Here is a 26,127-nt window from a genome sequence, read left to right on the forward strand (position 1 = left end):
ATTTGCTAACCTGCTTCTTTCCTAAAGTCCTCACAAGGACCCCATTCCCTTGGGGCAGCTAACAGCCTCCAGGCCAGGCTTAGGTTGGCGTTGGAGCAAGCGCTGAGTGTCCCAGTGCTGTGGTCCCCTGTGCCTAGTGCATGTCCCTGCTGCACTGGGTCCTGCACTTGAAACCCTAAACGCAGTGTTCATTCTGGGGGTGTAACCTGAGTGAGGGGAAAACAGTACTTTGTCCTTGGTTGGAGACTTAGGTTTGGTTATTGTCTGTCCAACAGTGTTACTTGGCTTTTGGAGTTGGACTTTGTGTGAAGTCCCATGGGGTGATTTATCTGATCATATCTAGACATGAAGAGCAAGGAGAAAACGTGCTCTGGTGTTCTGTTGTCTCTGTGTTGGAGGTCAGTGTGCAAAGATGGGTGAATGACAAAAGTAGTGCTTTTTTGGCCTTTTGTGTGTTTTAATACCTTTCTTAGGCAATGAGTCTCTTAACATGAGGTCCTGAGTTGTCTACACTGCCCAGCTGGAAGCCTCTTGCCAGGTTGGATGTAGAGAGCACAAAAACGGAGTTCTGTTGTCTTGGATCCCTGACTCAAGTCCAAGTGAAGTGTTTGCATTTGAGTGCCACTGAGCCAGTGTTCCCAGGTGGGAGATGTCTGTTACCAGGCTGGAGACCAAACCTTGGAACCAGCTGAAATGGCAGAGCTGGGACCTGGCAAAAGCTCCTGTGGATGGTGTGAGTGGCCTTGGGTGGTTGTGAGGAGCTGTGCTTCGCTTTGCCAGAGACTTCATCTCCTTCCATGCATTGTTTTCACAGGTGGAATACCTCGCGTTCAGAACAGGATGAGGATGTAGACTAATGGAGCTGTTGTGTGCTGAGCTCGCGCTAAAAGCAGTGTGGGGTTTGTTCCTAGCAGTGAAGGGGCTGTCCCTGCTCTGTGGGGCTCCATGTGGCTGGAGCCCGGTGGCTGCTGCTTCTCCTCAGGGGGTTTGCAGGGCTGCAGAGGATAACGCACCTTGGATTGAACTGGGAGAAGGCAGGTAGGAGCTCAGGGGTTTTCCCATGTTTCAGGAAGATGACAGCTTGGTGTGCTGTGGGGCTGTGACCTGTGGCTGGTGGTCGTATGGCTGGTGATGTCTTCCTCTTGGCCAGGAGCAGCAAACCTGCATGCTGGGCTGCCCTGCAGGACAGGGGATGAGCTGGGCTGTTGCTGATGCCCTCTGCAGAGGGTTCAGGGTGAGCTGAGGTTTCAGTTCACTGCCCCAGGGTGTAGCTTGGCTGTAGTTACTGATAAGGGCTCTTGAGCTGCTTGATCTTCACCCCAGCTGTTGATACAAAAGGTCATTGTGACACCAAGAGGTGAGGGAGCTTGCTTTGCACATCCCTTACTGGGTGAAGGTAAATAGGATATGGGATCAGTTCTACTGCTTTCAGTTCAGCAGTTGGAGATAGCACATGTCTGGTTGTGTTTAGGATTTGTACTTGACAAACTGCAGGGTTCCTGTTACCGTGTATGGAGGACAAGGAAGATTCCCTTCTGGCCATTCTGCTAAGGAAGTGCCTGAAGGTTGTGCAGCACCTGCAGGACCACGATGTGGACCGGGAGGGAAGCATGTGGGGACAACATGGCCATTGCTGCTTAATGTGCCTTTTCATGGGCAGTCCTGCTCAACCATGTCACACCAGGGTGAAGATCATGGGATATGGATGGGTTTGTGTTGGAAGGGACCTTAAAGCTCCTCCAGCTCCAACCCCGGCCACGGGCAGGGACCCCTTCCACTGGAGCAGCTTGCTCCAAGCCCCTGTGTCCAACCTGGCCTTGAGCACTGCCAGGGATGGGGCAGCCACAGCTTCTCTGGGCACCCTGTGCCAGCGCCTCAGCACCCTCACAGGGAAGAGCTTCTGCCTAAGAGCTCAGCTCAGTCTCCCCTCGGGCAGGTTCAAGCCATTCCCCTTGTCCTGTCCCTACATCCTTTTGTCAAAGGCTGCTCTGCAGATCACTTGTGGGCTGCTGCTGGAAGCTGTTTCCATGTGGAGGTGCATGTTCCTGCATCCTGTCTGAGCTGTGGCCTTGAGCATGGTCCAGTTTGGCAGTGGCAGTGAGGATGCAGCCACCGGTGAGTAGGGCTGTGTGGCAGGGCTGCTGCAAAGCCTCCTTACAAATGGTTTCATTGGGAGCCTGGAGATCACGGCTTTTACATCTGTGTTAGGGATGGGGTGGGAGGGAGGAGGGTATGTTGCTGGCAGTGGTACTGGGGGTGCTGTGTTATGAATATCTGCCCCTCTCAAGATGCTGTCACGTGCGTTTACTGGCACATCTGGGGGTTGGTTTCCTTCAGTGCATGATTCTTGCTGAGGTGAGCTCATGTCAAGTGCTCCTGCAGCAGGGTAAGTGTTCTGCAGTGACTGCTGCAGTACCTTCATTGCCATGAAGGTGCTTTGCAGCATCCATGGTGTGAGCAGGATCCTTTGGTGCATGTGGGAGAGTGACAGGCAGCTGAAGGTGGGTGCAGGGACCACGCTGGATTGATGGGGAATGGCTGTCGTGTTGCCCCGGGCAGGTGGGACATGCAAGAACATGCATCTGGGGTGGTCTCTGCTGCAGAGGAGCCCCCAGGTGCACAGCACGATGGCCAGGGCTGGTACCTGGAATGCTGCTGCTCCTGCTCCTCGCACTCCCCATGGTACCTTTGCTCTGGCTTCAGTCTCTGTTCCTCAGTTCCTAAATCCTTACAGGGCAGCGGAGCTGGAGCAGGGCCTGGAGCACAAGTGTGATGGGGAAGGGCTGAGGGACCTGGGGGGTTCAGTGTGGAGAAGAGAAGGCTCAGGGGGGACCTGATGGCTGCCTCCAACTGCCTGAGAGGAGGATGGAGCCAGGAGGGGCTGGGCTCTGCTCCCAAGGAACAAGGGATGGGACAAGAGGAACCGGCCTCAAGCTGCACCAGGGCAGGTTCAGATGGAGCTGAGGAACAATTCCTGCCCCAGAGGGTGAGTTTCACCTTCCTATGAAACATTCACACTCCCACCCAGGGCAGAGGTGTTGAAAGCTGAATTGAATGGAGGTGCAGAGCTTGGCAAGCCACATCCTGGGGTACCAGCAGCCTGCCTAGCCCTGCCTCGGGAGGCAGCGTGTGCCTGCATATGGATCGTCACAGCCTTGTCCTGCAGTGCCTTTGAGCCTGGCAGTGCTGGAGCCTCCTGGAGAAGGTGACACAGCCACAGCTGGGAGGAAAATGGGGAACAAGAGAGCTCCCTTTATGGTTTTGCTTTTCAAGCTGTGGCTGCCCCATCCCTGGCAGTGTTCAAGGCCAGGTTGGACACAGGGGCTTGGAGCAAGCTGCTCCAGTGGAAGGGGTCCCTGTCCATGGCAGGGGTTGGGGCTGGAGAGGCTTTATGGTCCCTTCAACCCAAACCAGGCTGGGATTCTGTGATTGAAGTGGAGGAAGCCACGGCCTCAAGGTCCCAGCCTCGTGATGCAGGTGAATCTGTCCCTGCTCTGTGAGGAGCCTTTTGCAGGGCTCCTGATGCCTCTTCCTCCACCAAGCCAGGTGAGCAGTGCTGACAGTGATGTGCTCCCAGGCAGTGGTGTCACAGGAGGGTTTCCTGGCATTGCTCAGCAGCTGTGGAGCCAGCTGTGGATGGAGAACAGCTGCTGATCCCCAGCAGGAGGAGGATGCTCCAGGTAAGTGCAGATCCGGACTGTCTCATCTAGCAGCAACGCTTCAGCTTTATCTTGAGCCACCTTATTCTGTATCTGTAGCTTAGCACTTGGCCTCGACCAGGGAAACCAACAGGAAACCAGTTTCAGGAGTTCAATATTTTATGTACATATATACATCTCTAGTAAACAAAGCCATTAAATGGGTACCACACAGTTCATGCCTGTGATCAGAATACCTCAGGAAATGGGGTTTGAATTCTCCTGAACAGTCCCTTGGGTTGCTCTTTCTGGTGAGGATTTCTCATCCCCGAGCTGAGCCCCGAGGCCAGGCTGGCCTGGGCAGAGCTGTGGCCACGTCTCCTGGTAGCCACAGGGGCTGCAGCACCAGTGTCACTGGGGATGAGGGGATGGGGTGGGGGATAATGAGTGAAGTTCAACCAGGGCTAAGTCCTGCGCATGGGTCAGGGCAATCCCCAGCACAAATGGAGGCGGGGAGAGGCTGGATGGAGCATCCCTGAGGAGAAGGACTTGGGGGTTGGATCCCAGAGCTCCCCTCCCCGTGTGCTGGGCTGCACCCCCAGAGCGTGAGCAGCAGCTCAGGGAGGGGATCCTGCCCCTCTGCTGTGCTCTGGGGAGACCCCCCCTGCAGCCCTGATCCAGCTCTGGGGCAGCAGCACAAGAGGGACGTGGAGCTGTTGGAGCGAGGCCAGAGGAGGCCATGGAGATGCTGCGAGGGCTGGAGCAGCTCTGCTCTGGAGCCAGGCTGAGAGAGCTGGGCTGGGGCAGCCTGGAGAAGAGAAGGCTCCTGAAGGGGAGACCTGAGAGCAGCTCCAGTGCCTAAAGGGGCTGCAGGAAAGCTGGAGAGGGGCTTGGGACAAGGGCCTGTAGGGACAGGCCAAGGGGAATGGCTTGAACCTGCCCGAGGGGAGACTGAGCTGAGCTCTTAGGCAGAAGCTCTTCCCTGTGAGGTGCTGAGGCGCTGGCACAGGGTGCCCAGAGAAGCTGTGGCTGCCCCATCCCTGGCAGTGCTCAAGGTCAGTGGTGCCTGAGGCAGCCCAGGCTGCATGAAGTCAACCTGAGCAACCAAAGAACCTCTCCTGAAGCCCGCTCCCGCAGCCCTGGCATTCCCCATGGAGTTCCCAGTCTTCAATCTGCCTGAACGTGCTGTGTGGGTGAGAGCTGCTCCCTTGCACGGCGAGGGGTGACCTGCAGTGCTGGGGGGGTGAGCTGGGCTTTCATCCCTTACAGGTGCCCCGTGCGAGGTCCTGGGCTGTCTGTACCCTCAGTGAAGAGCAGGAGCTGTTCAGCCGGGTCACGTCACCCTGAGCTCCGAGCTGCAGTTTATCTTCACCGCATCCAAGGTGAGATTCCCTCCATAGGGAAACGCGGGCAGCAGGCAGGCTGTGGGGAACACGGAGAGCGGCTGGCACTCGAGCTCAGGGAGATCTTCAGCAGTGCCCGCCCCCAGGGGCAGGTACGGGGGGGCTGTGCTGGTGCTGGGGTTGGCGATGTACTCGGGGACGTTCTCTGTGTGCTCCGTGGCCTCCTCCACCACCGCCATCCTCCTGTAGGGGCCGGGCAGCCGCTGCTCACAGACCTCCCCTTCTGCGGTGCTGGGGACAGGCTCGTACCGGGGCTCCTCCTGCCCCCGGCTGCGCTCCAGTGCCCAGTGCCCATGGCCCTGCCTGCCGCTGCTGCCGAGGAGGGCCTTGGGCTTCACAAAGGCTTCTTCCACTTGTGTTGGTTCGGGCTCTTCGAAGGTGCTGGCGCTGGGCAGGAACAGGCTGGAGGGCCAGCACAGCTCTGCCTGCAGAGGGAACACACGGCAGTGATGGATCACCATGGGATTGACCCGCTGCTGCCTCCCACCCTCCCACTGCAAACATCCTCCTGCACAGCACCTAATACTGCTTAAAGTCATGGAGAACCAGGTTGGAAGGAATCTCGAGGATCATCGGGTCCAACCTCTCTAAAGCATGACCTACACTGGATGTCCCAGCACCCTGCCCAGCCAGTCCTTGATAGTGTCCAGTACTGGGGGAGATAGCGTCCACTTCCCTGGGGAGATCATTCCAGTGGCAGAAAGGTTTCTGCAGTGTTCTTGCATTTTATTTGCCTAAGAAGGGGGAACGGCTTGAACCTGCCCGAGGGGAGACTGAGCTGAGCTCTTAGGCAGAAGCTCTTCCCTGTGAGGGTGCTGAGGCGCTGGCACAGGGTGCCCAGAGAAGCTGTGGCTGCCCCATCCCTGGCAGTGCTCAAGGCCAGGTTGAACACGGGTTTGGAGCAAGCTGCTCCAGTGGAAGGCAGGGGTTGGAGCTGTATTTAAGGTCCTTCCAACACAAACCAGTCTGGGATTCTGCGATGCGTCCTCCAGTCTAACCTAATACGAAGGCAGAGCTTATCCACTGTCAGGAACTGCTGGATGTGCTGCACGAGGAGATGACAGACTTGCAGGGCTCCAATCCCTTTTCCTTCTGAAGGGGCTGGGATTAGAAGGAAAAGCAAGTACAACTCACCTTCACAGATGTGTAGTTCTTGGCCCACGTAGCGTTGGCTGGGTCTGGAATGGCTCTGCTCTGCCACTGCGGTACCAGTATGGTGAGGAGTGAGTGTAATCTGCAGGTGGAATTAAGTGTGATTAGAACCAGGAGTGCTGCTACTCACAGCACTGAGCTGGGATGTTCACTTTGTGCGTGTGCCAACCACAGAGCTCAGTGTAACTGCTCCTGCCTTGGTAGGGACCTGCCAGCTCTTGAGCAGATGCTGCCAGCTTCATCCTCCTGCTGAGGTTTGCCTGTGATAACCAACAGCATCCCCATGGGCAGAGCTTGCTGGATACAGCCATGAGCTCTGCTCCTGGAGAGTGGCTGGGAGCATCTGTGTGTTCCTCTAAAGGAAACCAGTTCTTGATGTTTAACTTTGCCCCCATGTTGATTGCCAAGGATTTCCCTCTCCAGTGTTGTTTCTGTGGAGGCAGACAGGCTCTAGGTTAAAATACACTACCTACATGAAATGAGGCCGTACTTTAACCTCAGTGGGTGTTGTTATCATATATGAAGCCCTTACTCAGAGCAACCCTTACTGTTTCCCAACATGTCCTGAAAGGACACGACCATCCCTGCTTATAACAATTCCATGTTTTACTGGAAATGATGGATCCACTCACGCTTTTCTTGCTGGAGACATGGAACAGATGCAGGCTGAGAAGATGAAGATGCTGCAGGTAAGCACAACAGCCATCCATTCCCCAGCATCTGGAATACAGAACGTCTCTATTAGAAACATAAAGATCTAAATATGCTGCTTCAAGTGGGAGGACAACTGAGGCCTGGTTTGTGTTTGAGCTCATGAAACACACCCGTGTTTTGGGGGTTTGAAATCCAGGAATCTGCATCGACTGCTGGGGACGGCAGCGCTTTGACACAACCATGTCTACCAATGTCCATGGAGATCTATGGTCCACAACCCAGAACTTGCAGTTCATAGAGGCACAGAATCACAGCCCACAGAAGCTGTGGCTGCCCCATCCCTGGCAGTGCTCAAGGCCAGGTTGGACACAGGGGCTTGGAGCAAGCTGCTCCAGTGGAAGGGGTCCCTGACCATGGTTGGAGCTGGAGGAGCTTTAAGTTCCCTTCAACACAATCCAGGCTGAATTGCTTTAATGTCCTCTCCCTTTTGCCTCCTTGGATTCTTCCTGCCTCCAGAGGAGCCCTGCTCCCATGCTGTGGAGATGAAACCCCTGATGTCCGTGACTCAGGGCATTAAAACTGTTGTGTTGGCACATTGCTGGGGAGGAAATGCAGCAAAACACCTTCCTGACAGTGCCTCAACACACATTGTACCAGCTCCCTTCTCCCAGTGCGGTGATCACTTTGTCTTGAGCTGGCCCAAAGTAATTGAATGCAAACAATGTGGTTTGCAGGATGGAAACCCTGCTTATTGACACTAGCTGTGGCCAGGCGGCTTTGGGAGGACATCTTGTGTCTGCATCCCTTGGGGGGCTCAGGCATAGGGACCACTTGAGACATAGTTTGTGCTGCAGGAGCATGGGGTGCTGTGCTCCTCAGGAAGGCTTTGAGATGGCAGCTCCTGTAATGCCCATGGAATGCCACTAACACATGGAGGTCAGCAGGACTCCCTGCATGGGTACCTGGGCCGGAGATGGAAGCACACAGGGCCAGCAATGCAAAGGACCAAACCCACCCTTCCCTGTCCACAATAAACCATCCTGCTGGTCATCAAGTACTATTAAGCCATACAGCCAACATCTTGGCACACAACTGGGAGCTTGAAGACAGAGATGCTGCCTCTTGAAACCAGCTGAAAATCGAGCTCCTGAGCAATGGAAGGACAACAAGAGATCTTCAGTAACTAAAGAGGAGCAGGAAAAGCCTCTCCAGAGTGTGGAAAACCCGGAGCCCAGGGCTGGGATGCCTCCTGGCCCCAACTCCCTGCAGAGGCTCATTACTTTCCAAGCAGATGAGCTCGCTGTTGCCCCAGGGCCCCTCTCCTGCAGCCGTCGATGCTGTCATCCCCAGGACATAGTGCTCCCCGGGCTGCAGGTCAGCGATGTACAGTGAGCCGTGGGCTGTCGCACTGGAAATGGCTGCGAGGAAGAGGAGGAGAAGCACATGAAGCCCCTCACACACGCCTTTACTGCGGTTAACTCCAACGAACTGGGCGGCCAGAGCATGGAGGGTTATCTGCTGCTTTAATTCCCTTTTCTACATTACTGAATCACTGGAAGGTGTGTAAAGGGTCTTGGACTGTAGGAGTGACCTGTGCCATTGTATAGACTGGCCACCTAGGATTGTGTATCCTGACCCTAAATACTGTTGTTTGATAAGCTAATATTTCAGTCTAAAATGAGGCTTCTATGATGGAGCTATGAAACATCCATTAACAACATCCAGTACCTAAGAGGGCAAAAAGACACCTGGAAAAAGGCTTGGGACAAGGGCCTGTAGGGACAGGCCAAGGGGAATGGCTTGAACCTGCCCGAGGGGAGACTGAGCTGAGCTCTTAGGCAGAAGCTCTTCCCTGTGAGGGTGCTGAGGCGCTGGCACAGGGTGCCCAGAGAAGCTGTGGCTGCCCCATCCCTGGCAGTGCTCAAGGCCAGGTTGGACACAGGGGCTTGGAGCAAGCTGCTCCAGTGGAAGGGGTCCCTGCCTGTGGCAGGGGTTGGAGCTAGTGGCTATTCTGCAGTGATGATGATGATGGTGATGATGTTAATAACAGCAGAGAGAAGTCTGCTAGTTCTACTCTCAGAACAGCTTAGGATGATGCAGCTAAAAGCTGAAAGCCCTGGGTATGCAGCTCTGTTGATGGGCAGCTGTATCAGAGGAAGACAACTGAACCTTGCTGCTCTGATCCCCATGGCAGACAAGCTGCCTACGACTCCTTGTCTATACAGACCCTTTCTGACGGTATCTCCCCCCCTGTGTCCCCACCCGCAGTGAGTGCACATCACCTTGGCCTTCACCAGGTACCTACCATAGACACGTGGCTCAGCCGGGCTGTCCCTTTTCTGCAGGTATATGTGGTACCCTGTGATGCAGCCCCTTTGCTGCTGGGCCGGGATTGCTTCCCATGAAACCAAGATGCCATTTGCATGCGGTGCTGTGTACATCTGGGGCCCAGCTGATGGAGCTGCAGAACATAAGACTGACTTTAAAGCAGAGCTTAAGCTAGCTTAAAAATATCTGGAAGGGCAGTGCAGTGATTTACCTTTTGCACTTGAGTATCCCTTAACTGATGCTGCCCGTCCAGCTCTGTCCTGATAGAGTGCAAATACACTGATCTGATAGCACACCTCATCTTTTACGTGCTCTAAATGAGGAAATGAGAAGTGGATGGTTACTGGTTAAGGTATTTACAGTCATGACTGAAGCATCTACATTAGGTGATTAAATTATTAATGTTTCTTTCATAAAGAAAGGGTGAGGGGTGACACTGGCACAGGGTGCCCAGAGAAGCTGTGGCTGCCCCATCCCTGGCAGTGCTCAAGGCCAGGTTGGACACAGGGGCTTGGAGCAAGCTGCTCCAGTGGAAGGGGTCCCTGCCCGTGGCAGGGGTTGGAGCTGGAGGAGCTTTAAGGTCCATTCCGAACCAAACCAGGCTGGGATAAAATGACAGGAATCACTAATTAGGGTAACACTTGTCACCTCCATAGTAACCTCACAGCTATCTGACATGTAGTACTGGTTGGGATTAGTTACCAGCAGTCAGAAAGGAAATAGTCTTCAGCTTTGATCTCTAGTACCTTTGGCTGGCTTGTTTCATTGGGAAGGATGGGGGTTTTTCAGAGACATTTTACTTATGAGCTATACACCTCAGCTGAGGGTGATTGCAGAGCTGCGTCCAGAGCAGCCAGGATTCCCTTTTTCTCCTATACTGAAAGCTTTGTGTCATCAGTTCTTATGCTGAATTAGTAACCATTAGAATCTGACTCGTTTCTTAACAATCTATCTAAATAACCCAGTGCCTCAGTCATATCTCACCTCGGGTGGCAGTTACCTGCTATCACTGTGGACAGGTTGGATGCTGGCAGCTTTACCCAGGCTGGATGGGGCTCCAGGCTCCCCTGTGTGTCTGCCCACTCCACTACATATCCACTGATGGATGCGGTGGAGCTGATGGGTGGTTTCCAGCTGATGAGGATGCTGCTGTTTCCCATGGCTATGGCAGAGACTTCCTGAGGAGGAGGTAGATCTTACAGGGAGAAAGAGCAACCAGACAAAGAAGACACCATCAGCACAGGCTTGACCTCAAGGGGACTCGGTGAGTTTCATCCGTGTTTTACTGTGCCTCATCCAGTTTGGCATCATGTGAAGTATAAAAATGAGCTGCAATTGATAGGAAAGGTCTTTATACAAGGGTGGTCTCTATGCTGATAGGAGTAGAGCCATGCTCTTGTCTTCTCTCATAATGCAGCAGTTTGAACTTAGCACTGCTTGTTCCACCATCCCCAAACCCTGAGGAGATGCTGTCACAGCATGTACTGACACCCTGTTCTGTGCAGAGCCACGAGCACACACCATCTCCACAAGACAAAAGCTGCTTTAAAGATGCTGGACAGGGTGCTGGGATATCTAGTCTAGGTCTTGCTTTCATAGGATCATAGTATCCTAACCTGGGTTGGGTTGGAAGGGAGCTTAAGGCTCAGTCAATCCCAACCCCCTGCCACAGGCAGGGACCCCTTCCACTAGAGCAGCTTGCTCCAAGCCCCTTCCAAGCATCTTCTCTAACTTTTTTCCTAACAAACACAACTGATCTGAGCCCACAAAGCAGTTCTTTTCCTACTGCCCCCGCGTGATCAGATACCAGTGTTGTTTCTGCCCCAGTCCTGTCTCCACTCAATGAAGGGCTCATGCAGTCAATGCAGCCTGTGAGCTGAGGAGCCGTGCATCCCGCTCCCAAAGGAAAGCATCCCATGCAGCACTGGGGAAAGGTGAAATACTCAGTAATGGCTCGGTCACTGTTTTACTGATGTTGCACAGGGACAAGGTCAAATAAAGATCTGCTTCTTTGGAGCAATTCACCCAACACGATGAGGCTCCGTTGTGTCCGGTACAGGGAATTCGGGGCTGGGGGAGTTCAGGGAGCACTCATTCATTTTGCTGCACTTGGGTTTTGAGCACACTGAAAACTAGATCTACAGATCCCTGAAGAGTCACTGAGATGGACCCTGATGAGCACGAGGCGCTGGGACCTGAGCATGTAGCACAAAGCAGAGTGCTGATGAGATTCCCACTATCCAGACCCAGCAGAAGCCCTTACCCTGGATGCCCAGGTCTGTTGCAATGGATGCAGGGGGGGATCTGCCCCTTGAGTTCTCGGCAGTGACTGTTATCTTGTAGTTTACCCTTGGCATGACCTTGGCATAGCTGGTTTGGGTGGTAAGATGTGCTTCTGCCCCAGGGCTCTGCTGGTCCAGGGCTTTGAAGGTCACCGTGTACTGCAGGATTCTTCCTCTTGCCTCCGATTTGCTCAAAGCCTGTGAGGAAAGTGCATGGAATCATGGAGATATCATGGAACCATGGAATTGTTTGGGTTGGAAGGGACCTCAAACTCCTCCAGCTCCAACCCCTGCCACAGGCAGGGACCCCTTCCACTGGAGCAGCTTGCTCCAAGCCCCTGTGTCCAACCTGGCCTTGAGCACTGCCAGGGATGGGGCAGCCACAGCTTCTCTGGGCACCCTGTGCCAGCGCCTCAGCACCCTCACAGGGAAGAGCTTCTGCCTAAGATCTAATCAGTTATTCTAGATTAATAACTATTATTATTCCATGACAAGGAATTATCCATGATAAAGGATCATGTAAATTCAGCCACATGCAATACCCATCTCTGCAGATCAGCCCATGCTGTCCCATGGAACACTTGCTGGTCTCTCCACCCCACTGTCTGCAGTTGCACTATCCATTTCCTTCAGTGACTTCATTTTGTTTTGGATGGGTTTTGCCAGAACAAAACAAGGAAAGGAAGAGGAGGGGGGGAAACCCACTTTAAAAATAGGAAAGTGTGTCTGGGGAGGCCTTTGGTGCCATGGGTCAGGGGTGGCCTTGGCAGTGCTGGGTACGGTTGGACTGGTTGAGATTAAAGCTCATTTCCAGCCTGGTTGATTCCATGATTCTAGGTTGGCAATCCTTCCTTTGGTATTGGTGTGCTACAAGGAGGACATGTATTGGTACTGCCTTGTCCTGAGTCTTTTTCTTTGTAGGCTGAAATGAAAGCTCTAAGCGCAGTGTATCGCAGCCCTTCTATGAGCGATGCAGCAGGAAGTCTGCTGTGATACAGAAAGTGTCGCCAGCTCCTTATCACAAGATAGAGGTCTTTAAGTTCAGTATCTCCAAGCCGCAGTGGTTGGGTCATGTAATCCTGTGAGGATTTCTGCTTTCACTCACAGCGTGGTGCTTGTTGCTTTGGGAGGAGAGGTGTTGGGAATGGGAAGGGGGTCTGGAGACTGCAGACGGGAAGCTGAAGATAATCTAGGCTTTAAAAATAAGAATAATCTGGCTCATTTTGAAAGAAAGTGCCCCACAGTCCAGAAATTCCCCTTGGACCTGGCTTTAGGATTGGGCTGGTGATGATGGAGAAATCACGCCCATAGCAAGGCTTGGGTTTAGTGGGAGTGCTGGTACAGCAGACCTGGACTAACCCTTTCCTCCTTAGCTGGATGGTGATGATGTACAGTGATGTGGAATTAGGCTTGAATCTGAATCCTTTGTGAGCCTTAGTGCCCCTTCCAACCACAGCCAGTCTGGGATTCTGGGATTCTATATCCCTGTGTTCTCCTTGGGTTCAGTCCTTTCTTGTGCACACATAAACCAGAGTTCCTCCTCTGACCTTGCTGGTTATTGCTGCCTCTGCTTAGGTTTCACTGAACTTACCTTCCAAAACAGAGAGATCTTCTGCTGCTGGGAGCCCGCGTCCTGCTGTCGGTACCAGACGTCCAGGACCCCTGTTGGCACTGGTATGGAAGGAAAAGGTGCGCAGCATTAGTAGCTGTGTTTTGAAGCAGACAAAGAAGACATTGAGCAGGTGAAGAGGTAAAAATGCTGAGACAATTGAAATTTAAGGTTTAAAATGTCCCCGAAATGATGCAATACGCAATAACCCATATTGGCTGTTGTAGCTGGGGTTCAGCTGCGTTGAGGGTGGCAGTCATGGAGAGAGCAAGCCATAAGCCCAAGAGAAGGTTTTGATCTGCCAGTGACTTTACCCTGCACTTGGGAATCAGAATGGCTCCCAAGGAAGCCTACACATCAAAGCTGAGGTCCTTGGGTTTGGTTACATCAACCCTAAGCCAATGATAGGGTTTGTAAGGTCTGTAGGACTCTGCTGTCTGGTTCTAGGCAGTAAATGTCTTTAACAGGTAGCTGGGAGGACCTCATCGGAGGCAGCTTAAACCCCTTGTTCTTTCCATGACACTCCTTATAGCCACAGTGTGACTGGAAACTCTTGGTGGTTTGCAGAAACCTTCTGAAAGAAGCACTGCAGCAAGGTTCTGGCTGCAGAAACTGGTGACTGTGCTCCAACCGCTCCGAACCAGGCGCACGCATAAAGAAGGCAGCAAAGCTTGGTTCCTCAAGGATGCTGAGCAGCAGAAACTCATCACATTCAGATAATAATTGTTGCTAATAACCTGAGCAAACGCTGTTGCACAACCCCAGCTCGAACGGGGCTGCCTCTGCTCTTCGCTGCACTCAAAGGTGGAAAAAGGGCTTGGTGCCAGCAATGTTATGAGCTATTTGCTCTGTATTAACTGCACACGGTGACTGGAATAGAAACAAGAAGCAGGGCTGACAGAAGGAATCAAACCAGAGCACGCTCACTGTGAGCAAGGGAGGAAGGGGCAAGCCCAGAGCAGGAAAAAGTGAAACGTGGGATGGCATCTGCTGGGCTCCAGCCTGGATTGAAACTTCATTTCACTGTGGAGCACCATGAAGAGCTTGCAGGGAACAAACATTCTCTCTTATGAACGGTGACTGCGTAAAGCAGGTTTTGTGCAGGGGATGCTTGGAAAAAGAGGAGCAAAGCTCTCATTGGAGTGGTGCACTCCTGAGTTTGCAAAAGGCCAAGCTCATGTGCAAAGCTTCAGAGAAGGGCAACCAAGATGGACCCAGAGCTTCTCCTCTGCAACCTCCCCTTCTGTCACGTGGAGCAGAAAACGCTCCTCGGTTAGCTATAAAGGTTCTCTTTCACAGCACCCATTGGTAGAGGAGTGATGACCACAAATGCTGCAGCAAGCCAGGGTACATCGAGGAGGTGGAGAGGACTGTTGAGAGGAAGGTGGGGGAGAGAAGGAAAAGTTTACACCTTTTACATCAATCAATGCTGCTTACAGAAACTGATGCCGTCAGTAGTGGCAAATAGGATGAGTAATAACGGCACCAGCCTCAAGAGCTTATAGTAAGTTACAAAAGAAAGAGCAACGAAAGCAAAGCAGAGATGAAGGGAAGGGCTGCCCAAGAGCTGACACATCTTTGCTGAGGCACAGGCTTCTGAGAAGCTTTCTTCTCTCCTAAGAACTGAAAGTATTGCAGCATGTGAGTCTGTGCAGCTCAGGGTGAAGGCAGGCCCTGGCCAGCTCAAGGGTTAGAGTTGGCAGAAACCAGTAGAATCACCCTTAGTTTGGTGCACTGTGAGCCTGGAGGCTGCTCTGTCATCCTTTGGGGTAGAAATGCTCTTTTCTCATCTAATTCCTGGTAGGATCTACCCAAACACCTGGCCAGGTTCTGCTCTGCCAAAGCTGTAGAGGTGCCCAGTGACACCACCACGCTATGGAGGGGTCATGTGGGGAGGCTCCAAGTGAATTAACTACTTGGGAAGAGATGACTTGGCACAACTGAGCTGTTCTGTTCAAACCTGCCAGCACCAGCAGGACTGGGAGAGCACGGTTTCCAGCCAATCCAGTTGGCTCCTCTGCAAATCACAGAACCCCAGACTGGTTTGTACTGGAAGGGACCTTAAAGCTTCTCCAGCTCCAACCCCTGCCGTGCGCAGGGACCCCTTCCACTGGAGCAGCTTGCTCCAAGCCCCTGTGTCCAACCTGGCCTTGAGCACTGCCAGGGATGGGGCAGCCACAGCTTCTCTGGGCAACCTCTTCCCAAAGGGCTGAGGAAACTCAAGATCCCAGGATGTGCTTCCCAAGCTGTGTGTCATTGGGGTGATACCACAGCTGTCCTGACTTGAGTTAGGGACCTGCTGCAGGGATTCATTAAAGCCATTAGATATGAACCAATATGAAATAGATTTCTTTCCTCACCTAACTCTGCCTTTTCCTGATGTGTTGTGATGCCTTGCTCAAGGCCAGGTTGGACACAGGGGCTTGGAGCAAGCTGCTCCAGTGGAAGGGGTCCCTGCCCGTGGCAAGGGGTTGGGACTGGGTGAGCTTTAAGGTCCCTTCCAACCCAAACCATTCTAGGGTTCTATGATGCAGGAGGCCACTACAGCTCCAGGAAGATTCCTCCACCCTTCACCAGCATCACATAAATGTACCCCCAGACCTTCTTGATGAACTCTTCAATTCCTGTTTTGTGAGAAACTGGAACAGCTTCACTTTTTGTTCACTAAAAAAGCAATCCTCTCACAGAACTTACTTCCCTGTTAGCTCCAGGTCTGCATCTACAGAGACTCTGCGAAGCAACCTGCAAAAACCCAGCTGCATTTTGACTTCATTGGCTGAAGGTTCCTCTTGTATGTGAACGTTAGACACTGGGTTAGTGCAGGAGATGCTGACTTGTGTTACCTGCCTCTGGAGTCCGGTTCTGGTACGTGCTCCAGTTGCTCCACAGTCCTCGCTTGGGGTGGATTTTACAGCTGAGCTGGAGCTCATAGGTTGTGTAAGGCTCCAGACCATAAAGACTGCATTTTTCACCGTTCAAGTTTTCAACCTTTAATGAAGATAAAGAATGTTTAACTTCGAACTCCTAGGGAAATAAAGGTTGAAGGCAGTGACGGGCTGAATTACTGATGTCCAAAGGAGGCCCAGCAACCAAAACACATCTTCAAAAAGCAGTGGGGAAAACCTGATTCTGGGGTGAATTTAACAACTTGAAGAAGGATGCAGTGAATCATCAGGCTTCCAGGTCTTCAGCTAATCCCTCAGCTAATGATGTGGAGATAACAAACATCCTGTTACTCTGCTTCAAGCAATACAGCTTTTACCACTTAAAAGCCAAGACTTCCAATTGATGCTAGGGAAGGCCAAACACTTGGAAATGCTTGCACATCTGTAGCTATGAGCTACAATGAGCAGAAATCATAGAACAGTTTTATAGTATCTATAGGGTTTGGGTTGGAAGGGAAATTCAAAGGGCATAGAATCATAGAATAATAAGTATTGGAAAGGACCTTAAGATCATCTAGCTCCAACCCCCAATATGGCCATATTGCACCAAAGTGGTGGGTCAAACATAACCTCTGATTCTTCAGTGCATCACACAGATGTTTGACATAAAGGGAAATACTTATGCATGTGGTTGTTTAGAGGATCAGTGATTTACCTTCAAACCAATGAATGTTTTTGACTGTCAGGAAAAAAGCTTTTCTTAAATATGGTACAAAAGAGCAAAGAAAGGAAAATTCGGACAAAAAGATTCAGTAAGAAATAACAATCTTAAAGCATCCTCAAGGGCCATAACCTCCTGTTTCAGGAGAGGATTACCATGCTCCAGTCGTGCCTGGTAAGTGGACGGTATCTCAGCCTGCAGTGCTGCTCTTGTGCTTCGTTGTGCCAAGAAAGGGTGCAGTTGGTGGCAGAAGAACGCTCAAATCCCACTGAAAACTTGGGAGGATGTGGTTTCACTAGCAGCAACAAGAGAGAGAAGCAAACAGCGGTCAGGTACGCGGCACCGCTCGGAACAGTGGGTACGTGGAAATAGAATTGCTGGTTTAGAGATGGAGGCTTTCACTGAGAGGTATAAACAAGGTGCTTGAAATGGTTCTTTCCAAAGGGCTGTATCTAACTGAGAAGTGCTAACTAAGGCTTTTACCTATGTCTATTAACATGAACACGAGAGGCTGTGAAAAGGCACTTCCTAGCTCGTTGGAGGCAGCAACCACAATGGTGTAAGTAGAGTCAAAGTTCAGCTTGCTCAGAGCCAGCGAGCCAAACCTCGTATCCAGGCTTTCTTCTGAGATGTATAAGACATCTGTCCTGTTTGATAGCCTGGAAGAGAGGGAAAAAGCTTGGTTAATGCTGTCCTGTACACCAAGAAAGCTGAACCATGAGTGTGTTGGGGCCTGGCCTTGACTCTATGTCCCCAGGTCCCCTAGGGCTCATTCAGCATCTCCCCTGCACACTGGCTTTCCAAGGAGGACCACTGCACTGAAGTCCAGGTAGGTCACCTGCACCATGGGACACCCATCTAAATGCAGGGTTACAGTAAATACTCCTCTAGCTAACTCAGCAGTAAAGGTGTTAAAGTGCTCTTTGGGTTTGGTTGCAGACAGAGGAAATACTGCTGGTTTCCCACGAAGCTGCACAAGTATGTGAGTAGGTTTCTTATGATGATTACCTAATATTGGTTGCTTAATATTTCTCTTAATATGATGAGCGCAGATAGGTTTTGGTACACAGAGTTTGGGGTGACGATTGATTTGGAAGGTTTCTGTTGTTGCTGCTTTTACACAAGTCAGTGGTTAAAAGCATAACTTATCTGTAGTGTACCGGTCAGACCTCACGACTTCAAACACAACCTCTCATTCTCAACCTGCCATTGAACCCATTGCCTTGGTGAGCTCGTTTAGCTTCTCTGTGTATTATCTTCCACCTGAATCAGAGATGTTTCTACCACGTTGCTTCAGGTGGACCTTTTGTATTTTGTGATGTATTTAATAACTTACTAGCAGGCACTGCTATATCTCTATATTACAACCATTACAGGTCTCATTACCTACACTTCCTTACTGTCTTCCATGCTACCTAATTCTTCTTCTGCTTAAAGAGCAGCACCGGGTTTCTGCACACTACTAAGAAAGTTGCTGCTACTTTGGCCAACAGAAGGTGGTGAAGAGTGACCCTCACACATCAAGGTCAACAGGCAGCACCAGAAATGAATGTGGACTATTTCATCTTACACAGCCATTTTAAAGGGCAAAATCAATTCATTCTATTCAGATATTTGCTTGAATCAAGGTTTTTAATAAGGTTCCTCCTAGGCAGAATGGATTCCTGAAATCCAAACCTCTCCTAACGTGCCCTGGCAGGCTCTGGGTCGCTCCTTCCCCACAGTTTGCTGTAGAATTTGCCTCTTTTTCAGCAAAGGCTCAGCAAAAGCAGAGAGAGCAAAAATACAGGTTGGGTCTAAATTGGGAAGCAAAAATAACACATTTCCAAGCAAAGTCCCTCTCTGTCTCCTTAGGCAACCTCTGAGACCGTGAGCAGCTCTGATTGCAGGTTTTCTGGTGCAGGCACTGCTCTGACCACAGGATTACTAAATATGGGAGATCCACCTTGGGAAAACAGCAGGTTTGAGCAGGTGGTTTAAGACCACTTCCTTTGCTGACCTTCCCTTTCCAAAAGGGAGCTGTCTTGGCATACCCTCTTTGCCTGCTGAGCCCAGAAAGAGCCAACATACTGCACTGCATGCACACAGATGTGAGCAGAAAAGGGGCTTTCAAACCCTCTGCTCCAGTTGGCTCCTATGATCATGGCAGCTTTGGACTGACTTATTCATAAACCATGTCCACTTCCATGTGCTTTGATAAGGGTAAATCTTCATAGAATCAGTGTGGTTTGGGTTGGAAGGGGCCTTAAAGCTCCTCCAGCTCCAACCCCTGCCACAGGCAGGGACCCCTTCCACTGGAGCAGCTTGCTCCAAGCCCCTGTGTCCAACCTGGCCTTGAGCACTGCCAGGGATGGGGCAGCCACAGCTTCTCTGGGCACCCTGTGCCAGCGCCTCAGCACCCTCACAGGGAAGAGCTTCTGCCTAAGAGCTCAGCTCAGTCTCCCCTCGGGCAGGTTCAAGCCACAGGTGTTAAAGAACCCCCTGTTACTTACTGTACTACATATGTAGTGTTGATGTACGTGAGCCTGCCTTTATCCCAGGTGCAGATGGGATGACCATCAGTTCCATGCTGGATGCACGACACGTTTCTTGGCTCATCTGGAGGATCTTAAACAGATATTGTTGTCAGACCCTTCCTTAAAGATGTTGATGGGAGACATTTTAAGAAATGCTGGGTTTGTGCTGATTCTTTTCTAAAGTGTTTATGGACAAATCAGTGTAAAATGCTCAGGCTGATAATTTCTGTAAGTGACAAGAGCTGACTGATCTCTGCAGCTTATTGAAACACTTGAGTGAAACCCAAGTGACTTTACAAGGGTGCCAGATGAATCCAAGGCTTTACCAGCTCTCTGGACCAGGCACCATGAGCTTTGCTTGAAGCAACCGGTTATTCTTATTTGAAAGACAAAAGCAGCACTGGCAGAGCTGCAGCAGCAGCAGCTCATCAGGTAGAAGAAAATCAAAGATCTCCCTTAGAGTTCTTCTTCCAGCTAAGTCCCCTGTGTCCTGGGGGGTGCCAGGGCCAGAGCAGAAAGGATGCTCTTTGCTCTGAGCAGGCAGTTTTCTGTAGCAGCTCTCTGTTCATGAATAAAGGAGTTGCACAGTTCCAGCCAGGAATCTTTCCAATACAAAAAGCCACCAAAACCCAGCATCTTTTCTGGGAAAAGCCACCTGCTGCTGGTTTCCAGTGCATGTCTCAGAGGTACCACAGGAATCATGGGGGTTGGGGGGGTAAGAACAAGGAATAATGAAAACCTCCTTACTTCCAGACTCAATATCGATTCCACAAATGAGTTTTTTCCCATATTCACAAAGTATTTTGCATGTAAACATGTGTTTGCCATAGGTATGGACTAGAAACCTGGTGCTTACTGAACTGCTGTAACTGCTATTGCGTTCAGAGCTGTTAAAGAAAATAGCTATCCTGCACTGCTTGCTGTACTGCTGGGGTTTCAGCTGGCAGGAGAGGGTGATGCTGCTCCCAGGCTGGACATGGGAAGAGGTGTTAGCAGTCATGTTCCCTTTGTCACACAGTTCTGCAGCGCCAGCAGTCACATCCCCTTTACTGCTCGCTTCTGCAACAGAATGGGAAAACAAAGGTTCAATGTGGTTACAGCACTTGTACAAGGTGCTGTGCTTGAGGAACAAGGTATCTCTGATAATAATGCAGGAACTCCTGCCTGTGCGTGGTAACTTCTGGGATACTGCTGTGCCCAGTCTTCACCAGTCTATTAACTGGGTCAGAAACCACGGGCTCGCTACCAGTCACTGTACAACTAGCACAACCCCAGGCAAAATCTATCAGAACTCTCTGTTTCATTGCAGTTTAAGGCACTACCTGTGTTTCAGCAAAGCAGTGGTGTATTGTTATTGAAGAGACAAGTAAGGTTTTCACTGACATGGTGAGACTTCCCCTTGCATGTTGTTGTGTTTTCCAGGTAACACAGGATGCGGATGGGGACAAGTGATGCTGTGCTCAGCTATGGGAGCAGGCACTTGCTGGCAGGCCCCAGGACACACGTGCTTTGCTCAAACCACGTTAGAAGCAGCAGAAGATATGGGAAAACACTTTGGGAGCCCCAGTTCTCCTCACCTGTGAGTTCTGAAGCCTCTTTGGTAGCTAAGTATGGAGATGTTCCTCACCTAACCAACAGCTCTACCTTGAACTAAACCAAATAACCTCCCTGCAGAGCTCCCTGTAACTATTGGCTCTACTGCAAGTATTTGCTATGCTATTTGCTGCTGCTGCTGCTGTGAGGCTGTACCCCTGCCCAGGTTACTCACAGTGTGTGGGGTGCTGCCAGACCAGGCACTGCTGCCCACAGCCTGTCTGGATGGTCAGGATAAGTGGCATTGCCATGGAGAACGAGGGATGCTCAGTGGTAGCAATGGATCAGGGAGTTCTCACAGAAATTACAGTGTACCCTACTCAAGCATCATATTTTGCTCTTTTCAATAGGAAGATGTTTACCAGCACACAGCACAGAGGCTGAAACCCCCCAATTAACCTGAGTGCTGCTTTTAAGTGATAATTGCTACATAGGAATAGGAACACACATCTTACCTGCTGCGAGGCGCACCAATAACCAAACTGCAGCGGGCACAGCAGCAAACAGCATTTTGCTCCCTGGAGAGAAATGAATGAGTTTTACCAGCTCCCAAAAGGTGGGAAAATAATGTACAGGTGTTTGTATGTTACTGTTTGACAGCTTCAGAAGATTCAAAGCTCCTACTTCACAAGATGGAGCATTCTCTGCTAACATTGCTGAGTTGTGACTCCCAAGACCCCATCCCAGGGAGCAGCCAGTTTTTAGATGGTTTTCCCTAGAGGCAGGCACAAGACCGAGGGGAATGGCAGAGTTATGGGTACTTCAAAACGCTGTACTTAAAACCCACACATCTCTATGCGTTAAAGAACTGAATCCTCCCTCCCTTCCCTTCCAAAGCCCCCCTGCAAGCCCAGAACCAAAAGTCTTTCTGTGAAGGACAAACCATCAGTACCCATTGTGCTATTGCTCCCCAAAACATGGTTTGCAGGCCCTGCTCCTTCACAGTTCCCTCTCTCCCACGTTCCTGCATCCTCTTTTAGAGGAGCAGCCGTGTTTATGCACCCCACAGGGGACCTCATGAGCTCTTCAGCTGGTCTGTGCTCAGACTCTGTACTGATGACCCCAAATCCTGAAGGACTGATCTCATCCCAGATGACTAATGCAGTCTGGAGATTCCCAGGCCTTAGCAGTACACATGAAATTTTGGATAATCCCTTGGGAACGACCAATCTTACAATTTCTTTAGGCTTCTTCCCAAAATGAAAGCCCTCACATGCAGCTTATTTCATAGAATTATAGAGCCACAGAATGGTTTGTGTTGGAAGGGAACTTAAAGCTGATCCAGTTCCAACCCCTGCCATGAGCAGGGACCCCTTCCACTGGAGCAGCTTGCTCCAAGCCCCTGTGTCCAACCTGGCCTTGAGCACTGCCAAGGATGGGGCAGCCACAGCTTCTCTGGGCACCCTGTGCCATTGCTGACTGTTTAACCCTGATGGATGAAGCTGAGGACATGCACTCAGCACGCTGCCAGCAACACAGCCCAACAAAACAGCTCTTGAAACGCTCTGAACTCCACAGGCTTGCTCAATAACTCGGTTCAAATGCAAACCTGTGCTGTGTCCACCCTTCCTAGATCAGACCCACATCAAGCCCACGCTCCATGGTGGTGGAAGGCATGAACACAAATGTTCTGCACAAATTACTCAGGGTCAGCATGAACTAAGCTCAGGATTTTCCCCTGCGTTTTGCAACCAGCTTTAACTGTTTCCTTGTTGACCCTGCAGGCCTATGGGAGCAGTGCGAATGCACCAGATGCTCCAGAAGTAAAGACACCAACAAACACTTTCTGTAACTCTTGACCTATGACAGGGATGCAGCTACTTTAATAACTTGATGCCACATTGGAAACAAACTAATATAAAGGGAAACTTTAAATCCTGGCTGTTTTACATGCCATCTTGGGTGGAGAGGCACTTCCATGGGGATGCATTGAACAGTATAGTCTTTGCCATGTGTATAGTGATATAAGAACAACAAAGGTATTGCAGGTTGGTTTAGGATGCCCAAAGGCTCCCAGACTGGAGGCACTCCATGTCTTTTAAGCTGATATCTGAGATGAATGTGAAATAGTGAAGATTTGCCAAAATGCACATTAACACTGTGTTTTATCTAAATCCAGATGTTCTTTAGACTGAAACATTGAGCCTGGCCGCAGTGCCTCAGCTTTACACAGACGCTTTGTGGTGCCTTCCGTAGGTGATTAGTAACTGCAAGGATGAGCAATCACCACCCCAAGCTTCTTCAAGTAAATGCCCTGCCTTCCACTAAGCTGAAATTGCCTGGTACTGTGTAAACATCCTTCAGATAGCAAAATGTGCCCACAATGCTTGAGTCAACTGACAGAAATAGTCTCACTTCAAATGATGTTCGTCGGTGGTTGCCTTAGGGAAATACTAGACAGTTTATGAAGCATCGTGTGAGTGCAGCAGAGCATTTAAACTGTGATCAGGGTGACGTATGAAAGAAGAATGAGAAATTACCCTCAAAGAGCAAAGATAGAAGGGGGGGGGGGGGAAGCTTTAAGAAGGAAAAAGTCTCCATATTGCACATCAATGAGGAAAATAGCATTGATGTGCTTCAGTTAAAGAAAGTATAAATGACGATGTCCTGGTAAGTGCAAGGTAAAGGAAGTACACAAGGTGTTCAGAGTATGAGTTTGTGCCTGTTTAAGCAGACTTATCTCTATGAAATCTCACTTGAAAGCATGAAGGCTACACAGTGTGTGTGTTGTGTACTGAGGGGTTGCCCATCGCTGTGTCGGCGCTTTGCCGCAGTCGGGTTCTGCACTGAAATCCCTTGTAAAGCACAGAAGCTCTGCAATTTCAGCATGGAATCCCAGCCTGGTTTGGGTTGAAGGGGCCTTAAAGCTCCTCCAGCTCCAACCCCTGCCACAGGCAGGGACCCCTTCCACTGGAGCAGCTTGCTCCAAGCCCCTGTGTCCAACCTGGCCTTGAACACTGCCAGGGATGGGGCAGCCACAGCTTCTCTGGGCACCCTGTGCCAGCGCCTCAGCACCCTCACAGGGAAGAGCTTCTGCCTAAGAGCTCAGCTCAGTCTCCCCTCGGGCAGGTTCAAGCCATTCCCCTTGGCCTGTCCCTACAGGCCCTTGTAGTCTGCTTTTAACTGACCTTTTATTCCCTTGCCCCTACTTTCCCCTTTGCTCCCCACAGAACAAGTGTCCATTCTAAGGGTCTCTCAGGAGCCTGCAGGACAACTGACCAACTGTCAGCAGAAAGAGGAGCATTTCTCACTGTTACGTTCACCCAGAATAAAACCACTGTTAGTGCCCAAACTTTGCTGCTTCTCGTGTATCACTGACAACGCTTGCTGCATTTTTAGGGACACATCCCACCGCTGGCATCACATGGGGAGCAATCCGGCTGCCACAGACCCAGTGAGGACAGCAGCACCCAGCCCAGGGTGGGGAACGGCAGCCTTGGGGCCATCTGCCCAAGGTCAGGGTCAGTGACTCTTCACCAGAGCTACTGAGTGAGGGGTATTTGGTAAGAGCTCACTGCAGGAAGGAAAGGGACAGTGTCGTTTCTAAAGGATGTGCTCCCTTAGGTGCTGTTCCAGGGTGCAGGGAGCATCCCAGTGCTGGCAGTATCCCAGGACAAGGAGCAACCCTAGGCAGGCAGCATCCCGAGGTAGCTGTCACCCCAGGGCAGGGAGTATTCCTAAGCAGAGAGCATCTCAAAGCAGGCAGCATCCCAAGGAGTAAAGCATTCTGAGGCAGCCAGTATCCCAGAGTAAGGAGCATCCCGGAGTAGGCAGCATCCAGGGACAAGGAGCATGTCGGAACAAGCTGCATCCCGATGCAGGCAGCAAGCCGGGAAAAGGAGTATCCCTATAGCGGCAGCATCCAGGGACAAGGAGCATGTCGGAACAAGCCGCATCCCGATGCAGGCAGCAAGCCGGGACAAGGAGCATCCCTATAGCGGCAACATCCCGGAGCAAGGAGCATGTCGGAACAAGCTGCATCCCGACGCAGGCAGCAAGCCGGGACAAGGAGCATCCCTATAGCGGCAGCATCCCGGAGCAAGGAGCATGTCGGAACAAGCTGCACCCCGACGCAGGCAGCAAGCCGGGACAAGGAGCATCCCGGAGATCCCACCGGGTAGATGCCGCGTTTCCCTGAGCCCCGGGAACCGCCGCTGAGGACCGAAAAGCAGCGCTTGGAGGAGCGGGGGGGAGCGTCCGTCCCCGCTCACCTTCCTGAGCCCCGCAGCGGGTGCGGCGGAGAAAGGGGGGATGCGGGAGCCGGCGGCAGCGGCACCGTGCGCGGGGATGAGGGAAAGGAGGGGGGGGATTACCTGGAAAAGGTCCTGGAAGCTCCAGGGACAAACCAGCCACTGACGGCGCCTCTGGGACTGGGAAACAGCAGCAGGTTCCCGCGGAGGGATGAGGGGCTTGCCCTGGGATGTGCCTCTGCGGATTTTACCTTCTCTTTGACACAGCCCTTGCTTTCCCTCGTGGGTTTTCTCAGCGTCCCCACGAGCTATCACCACATTTAGAAGCGCTTCTAACGAAAAAGCATCGCGTTGCCGTCATTCCTTGTCCTTTCTGGACATCAGCAGCGTTTTTCCTGGCAGCATCTCCCTGATGTGACTCCTTTTCTACCTTGACAAGCGTCGCACAGCTACGCTGGGGGCTGGCATTCGAAGGAAGAGGTGGAGGAAGCACGAAGTGTGCAGTCTGCAGGAGCCTGGAGTTCTGCACTGGAACCTGCAGCCCAGCTCCCCTCTCCTCCCAGCCCCGTCCCACACCTGGGCTTCTCCCTAGAGATCCCCATTCAAACACCACGCACGAATGGAACAAGGCTGTGCCCTGCAGAACCCCAGACCCCACCAGCTTCTCTTCACTCTGTATCTTGCTCCCCCTCGGGCTGCCTTTACTTCAATCTCCATTTTCACTTTCCATAGAGCACTTCCCAGCCCTGAGCCAAAAGCGGGATTCCTGCAGGATGCCATTAGGAGCTTGGATGGGATCTCACCTTGTGCTCACAAGGCTCACGTTCTCATGTTCTTACCTGGTTCAGTGCTACCCCTCGCTGCGTGTGTTCACTTCTCCTCTTTGGGAAACCCTGGGAAGCAGCTGTGACATGTTGGGCTCGGCTGGCAGGAGCAAAGCTGAGGGTGCTTTGTTCATTGATGCAGGGAAGATGCCAATGGGGTGGCCCAAGTGACACAAGTTTTGTGTCATGGGGACAGGAAGCTAAGCTGGCAACCACCAACACATCAGCTGCAGTGGCTTGCTTTTGATTCTTTTGTTTCTTTTGTCTTTTGTCCTTTTCCCCTTTTTCTTTTTTTTTTCCCGTTTAATTTTTCCTTCTTTCTTTTTTCTTTT

At 51.5% G+C, this 26,127-nt stretch overlaps 1 protein-coding gene across 1 annotated transcript; it reads right to left on the reverse strand.

Annotated features, from left to right (window-relative positions):
• Window positions 1-4,971: 4,971 nt before the first annotated feature.
• Window positions 4,972-26,018, reverse strand: IL12RB2 (interleukin 12 receptor subunit beta 2). The gene is made up of 16 exons (XM_061364943.1): window positions 25,811-26,018; window positions 21,237-21,299; window positions 19,936-20,247; window positions 19,165-19,279; window positions 17,156-17,331; window positions 16,828-16,967; window positions 15,910-16,054; window positions 13,049-13,128; window positions 11,439-11,655; window positions 10,176-10,370; window positions 9,387-9,488; window positions 9,153-9,308; window positions 8,128-8,265; window positions 6,826-6,913; window positions 6,176-6,275; window positions 4,972-5,466 (listed from the first exon to the last, which is right to left on the reverse strand). The coding sequence occupies exons 2-16, from the start codon at window positions 21,289-21,291 to the stop codon at window positions 4,972-4,974; spliced, it is 2,514 nt and encodes an 837-aa protein (XP_061220927.1). The 5' UTR covers window positions 21,292-21,299; window positions 25,811-26,018.
• Between the last annotated feature and the right edge of the window lie 109 nt (window positions 26,019-26,127).

This window comes from Neopsephotus bourkii, unplaced genomic scaffold (genome assembly GCF_033783945.1).
Source record: "Neopsephotus bourkii isolate Nb327-2 ecotype Australia unplaced genomic scaffold, CSIRO-AGI_Nbou_v1 NB_1250, whole genome shotgun sequence".
Classification (NCBI taxonomy): domain Eukaryota; kingdom Metazoa; phylum Chordata; class Aves; order Psittaciformes; family Psittacidae; genus Neopsephotus; species Neopsephotus bourkii.

Excerpts from the sequence above, each read along its gene's own strand:
- IL12RB2 (XM_061364943.1), bottom strand. The coding sequence starts at position 21,291 with ATGCTGTTTGCTGCTGTGCCCGCTGCAGTTTGGTTATTGGTGCGCCTC. Across the intron at positions 16,968-17,155 it reads GTTCATGTTAATAGACATAG|TGAAACCACATCCTCCCAAG; the intron begins GTAAAAGCCTTA and ends TGTTGCTGCTAG. Across the intron at positions 10,371-11,438 it reads AACAGACCTGGGCATCCAGG|ATCTACCTCCTCCTCAGGAA; the intron begins GTAAGGGCTTCT and ends TCTCCCTGTAAG.